Raw genomic sequence first — 4,704 nt, 5'->3', positions numbered from 1 at the left:
TACTTACAGTATAGCTAGGTCATCCAAGGCCATGACACAATTTCACCTACTCTTCGAACCTGGACAGGTTAGTAAGGTAAATTAAGATTAGCACGACTGTGCTCTGCAGAGCTCTGGCAACAATCCTAAATACAAATGTATGTACAAGAAATAATATTAAATTAAAGGTAATTAAGCAATACATTTCATGGTGTTGACAATTTGCGAGTATGTAGGAGATGACTGATATAGTTTTAAACTGTTGAAATGTGACTGGCATTCCATTGGATTACGAATTGGCAACTAGGATATGATAACTGACTAGTTATAACTGCCCTGCTGCATTTAGACAGACTGTCAACTACTTATCAACCAGCCAAATAACAAAATCAAATTAAAAGACATACTTATAGCCACTACTGTACAAGCCCCTGGAGACCCTGAATAAACAGATGGATCTTGTACTGAGTACCAGATGTGAATTGGCAAGGAAACGATTCCAGAGGCATCATTCCCCTTCACTTGAAAATTCCCTCTGTATCGATGTTCAGATCCTGGGGCAGCTGAGAAGAAACAGAATGCCTCAAAATGAGTAGGAGTAAAATCTGATTCATAAAAATTCAAGTTCAGAGCCAATGCAGAGAAGAAAGGTCTTGCCTTTTTTAAGAGATTATATGTAAGAGCAAATTGTCAGATAATAGTACTGTTAAGGCATTGAATGAAAATATTTTGGTTGTTTTACCAATAACAGTTTAGGAAGATATAAGCGAGTGAATGAAGTTCTAGGAAGTGTTCAGATCTAATGCTGCAGGGTAAGGGCCAGCAAGCTGCAAGAGTAAAGCAATGTATTGACAAAGACAAGCATTTGTCTGTCAGAATGGAAGAAAAAAATTGTGTATGACAGGTACATATACCAGTATAGAAGTAGGTATGGAGCAGTCCAACTGACTGACTGCGTAGTCTTAAATATAAATTTTTGGAGGGTCAGAGTGGAACTGGAGTGATGAAACCGCTGTTTATGCAGATTGACTGCTGGTTTTGGCAGAGGTGAAACCAAATCATCATGTACATTGTTTTAATTACAAAACTAGGGAAGTTAACATAGTCCAGAGTTTGGGTTAGTCTATTTTTGAGAGTAAATTCCAAGGTGCTTTATTAAATATAATATATAATATAAATGTGTTCATACATTTTTTAACCAAAGCCCCACATAGTAAATGCTTTGAGGGCTTTGTTAAAAATGTGTTCCTAAGGATGAACCACTGGCTCATGAGGTCAGAATGTCACTTAGATAGTTTAAAAGGCATCTTCATATATTATAAGTTTAACTCTGAAATACTGTAAATCTAGTGGCATCTTCTAAAAAGGCCTAATTGTTTATGCACTCATGTATTAAAATAGCAGAAATAATTAAGACATATCTAAATCAATTTATAATTTAAATATCTGCCTTATGCACATTAACCATCATGAATTTTAAAATAGACTAGACTTAAAGCAAAACCACTGTTATTATTCCTAATTCACAATATATCCGTTGCTTGCAGACTATATAAATATTAAGCTGTGACAGCCTGCCAGAACTTCTGCTGTAAGGGCCTACTGATAGAGTTTTTCTAAAGAGACTTCATAAAAGAAGCAGCAGTAGCAAACTGAGTCACCCTACAGGTGCAAGCTGCAGCAGTTCTCTCTCCAGTCTTCCCAATAAGATTTGTTGAAATTCTCTGTATCGCAACATCTTTATTGGTAATGGATCCCTCCCTTAATTTGCACTGATGCATTTGGAATGTCAGCTTCCAAAACAAGGCACATGGGAGGCATTTAAAGTAGATTTTTTGAAAGGAAAATGAACAAAGAGCATGTCAGGTTCCATTTTGATTTGCATGACAAATCCAGCATGCAGTGTTCTGGTGGGTCGGGCTGGGCGTGCCTGCCACTCACTGCATTTCTCACTTTGGTTTGATCACTTTTGACAGCCCGTTATGTTAATTGTTCTAAGGATTGTTTTGCTGGGAGAAAAAAAGGAAAGGCATTTTTACTTTTGTACTTTTCCCATTTACAGGAAAGGAGGGATATCTGAGAGAACAGAAAATGTTTTCAATTGGTTTGTGATCTATTTTAGTTGTAAATAATCCTGTGAGGTCATCAAGAAGTTCAGGATTTTAAATCTTATTGTTACTCACTCTGCCTGTGTTTTTGAGTGGAAAATACTCAGCCCCTAAACTAGAAACTTGGGGAGTCTATTGTTTTGGTGCGCACCATTCTTTCTTCCTTTGAGTCCCACAGTGATGGGTCCTGCAGAGTGGTTTGTGCTATGCCTATATGCTTCTATCGGATGATATTGTGGCACTTTGACAAGTGCTAACAAGGGATTTAATGCCCTAAGAGGCATTGTTGGACACACATTGTTATCGGTATGTGGTTAGTATGTGTAGAACTCACATGTGTCAAAGACCTGTTGGTAGATATGTGTGTATGACTGAATTCTGCTGGAGGCACAATTCAAGGTGGAGGTGGAACACACGCTTCTCTATCATCTATGTTAAAACAGTCATGGATTGTTTGGTGGTGGGTTTTGGGTTTCAAAGGTCCTAACTGACTGCAGGTGGCAGAACACTGTAGGCTGCTCATGAAACAGTGTTTTCAGACTGATAGAACGACCAACCATAAAGTTTCAGGAGAAGGCTTGTTTATGTTTGTGTCTCTTTCGCAGTTACTGCTGTTTCTCAGCCAAAGGAGAGCTTACTGCCTAAAGAATGAGGAGAGCGGTAAGATAGAAATAGAATTTCCCAGAGGTTTCCAGGTAATGACTGACATCGACCTTTTAAGCTCTGAACTCCTACTCTGCATGTGGTGTTCTCATTTACATGTTGTGATCTAAGTGCGCCGTGACAGATAAGCTCTGAATACAGAATGCTTTTATAGTATAAAATCATGCAATCAGATGCAGAAATATCAAGTGAAGTTAAACAATCAAGTGTAGTAATTCCAGTCACATTCTTGCTCAGCGATTCAGTATGCTAAGGCTTTTCATGACCAGTGTAGTCCTCCTTCAGTAGTATTTTAGTAAAGTCTGTGGACTTCCTCCTTCAGTAGTATTTTAGTAAAGTCTGTGGAGATTCAGTGAGGTGAGATTCAGTTTGAGCTGGTGTGTCTCAAAAAAAGTCAACTCCAATGTAATTAATAAGTGTTACTGATGATCATGAATAATATTCTTACACCACCACTTTGAGCAGGATTTTACCTGTTGTGCTGCTTTACTGAGAGCTGAACTCAATGGGAGGCGAACTCATGGACATTTAGCTGCTGAGAGACTGAAGGCTTTGCCTCACGATTGGGGATGGCTTGTCCTGGGATGGTGGTGCCGATCCCCGCTCCGGCTGTGCTCGCTGTGGGAACTTCCTCCTTCCACCGCAGGGATGGCCCAACGGCTCTGAGGCAGCTGCTGGACTTCGCTGATTCTGTTGTGAATATTGCAAGTATGTAAAGGTGAATTGGTGGCACTGTAATATGCGAAGTGTAGGACAGGGGAGCCTCCAGGGTGGACATTGTGGCCCAGGAGCTGTCGTTGTCCTTGTGAGGTGGGGAAGAGGTCCCTTTGCATGAGGCAGCTGCGATTCAGAGCCGCCTCAGCCACCGAGCTCTGAACTCCGTAGTTCTTGGTCTTGTGACTGGATGGTGCCTCTCCGTTTCCTGGTAGCTTTCCTGTTTGATCACTTCTTGGAAAAGAGTGTCACGATTTCCTGTCAGAGTGAAAAGTTGCTAAACCTCTCCAGCTAAGAATTCTTTTTTAATTGGCGCCCAGTATTGAGAAAAAACACCACGAATCCAAGTCATAGCAGGTGAAAAAAATAACCACTGTTCTTGATAGTTCTTGTAAAGTGTTTTGTCTTATGTGCGTTTTTAACAGAAGTCCCTTGCTCAGGTTCTTGCTCTGTACTTGGCACTACTTTTCAAGCCGTTCTACTATAATAAAAGATAAAGACCACCCACAGCTTTTTTGGGCTATTATGTATGAAAAATGCTGTGCCAGAAGTCCTCTTGCCCTTCGTCCTCTCCTTGTTGCCCCTGTACTTTTTCAGAGAAACAGCTCCTGCCTGTTCCCCCAGGAGGGAGGAATCGTCCCAACAGGGCAGAGCCGGGCTGGAGGTCTGGTGCCATCTCCTACCAGCTCAGTGCCAGCTCAAAGCATAAGCAGAAGATACTGCTGTGGGTAATATGTATTTAAAGCAACTCTCTCAAAAAAATTATCTCTGGCCTCCATTTTTTTTTTTTTTTTATTTCCTGGGACATCCCTCATTTAAGAGCGGGAAGTTTACCATGACCCAGTTTTATTGTTAATTTTCTCTGAAGAAAGGTGCTGTGTGAGAGGGGAAGAGCCATTCATCCCCAGAGGAACCCCACCAGAAAGCAGGGTGCTTGTGACGTTTCTGGGCTGGCATCGCCTCATCCAGGCCCGGGTCGGTGCCACCATCGTCTTTGGGTGGAGATGCCCGGCAGGAGCCCCCAGCCCTTCTGCGGCTCTTGAAACCTGGGAGCTCAGCTCTCTTCCCTGCCCTGGCGAGGGCCTGCCCCGCAGCACGGGGCCTGCCCCAAAGCCATCGTATGTGGAACCGGTTTCCAGCCGGAGCGGTCACCGGAGCGCTTGCACCTCGTCTACCTGGCGGCCCGGGCTCGCCTTGCCGGTTTCTACCATTTACCGGCCCGGGCTGGGGCCCGCGCCCC

General features: G+C 42.6%; 1 protein-coding gene across 1 annotated transcript in view; it reads left to right on the top strand.

Annotated features, from left to right (window-relative positions):
• Positions 1-3,989: 3,989 nt before the first annotated feature.
• The window catches only part of UTP6 (UTP6 small subunit processome component), a 22,048-nt gene continuing 21,333 nt past the window's right edge, over positions 3,990-4,704 (top strand). Inside the window, exon 1 of the mRNA XM_035891624.1 lies at positions 3,990-4,049. Coding sequence (XP_035747517.1) covers positions 3,990-4,049 — 60 coding nt within the window. The remainder of the gene's footprint in view (positions 4,050-4,704) is intronic.

Source organism: Egretta garzetta, unplaced genomic scaffold, assembly GCF_000687185.1.
Source record: "Egretta garzetta isolate BGI_Z169 unplaced genomic scaffold, ASM68718v1 scaffold213, whole genome shotgun sequence".
Taxonomy (NCBI): Eukaryota; Metazoa; Chordata; class Aves; order Pelecaniformes; family Ardeidae; genus Egretta; species Egretta garzetta.
This window is presented reverse-complemented; position numbering and strand designations above follow the sequence as displayed.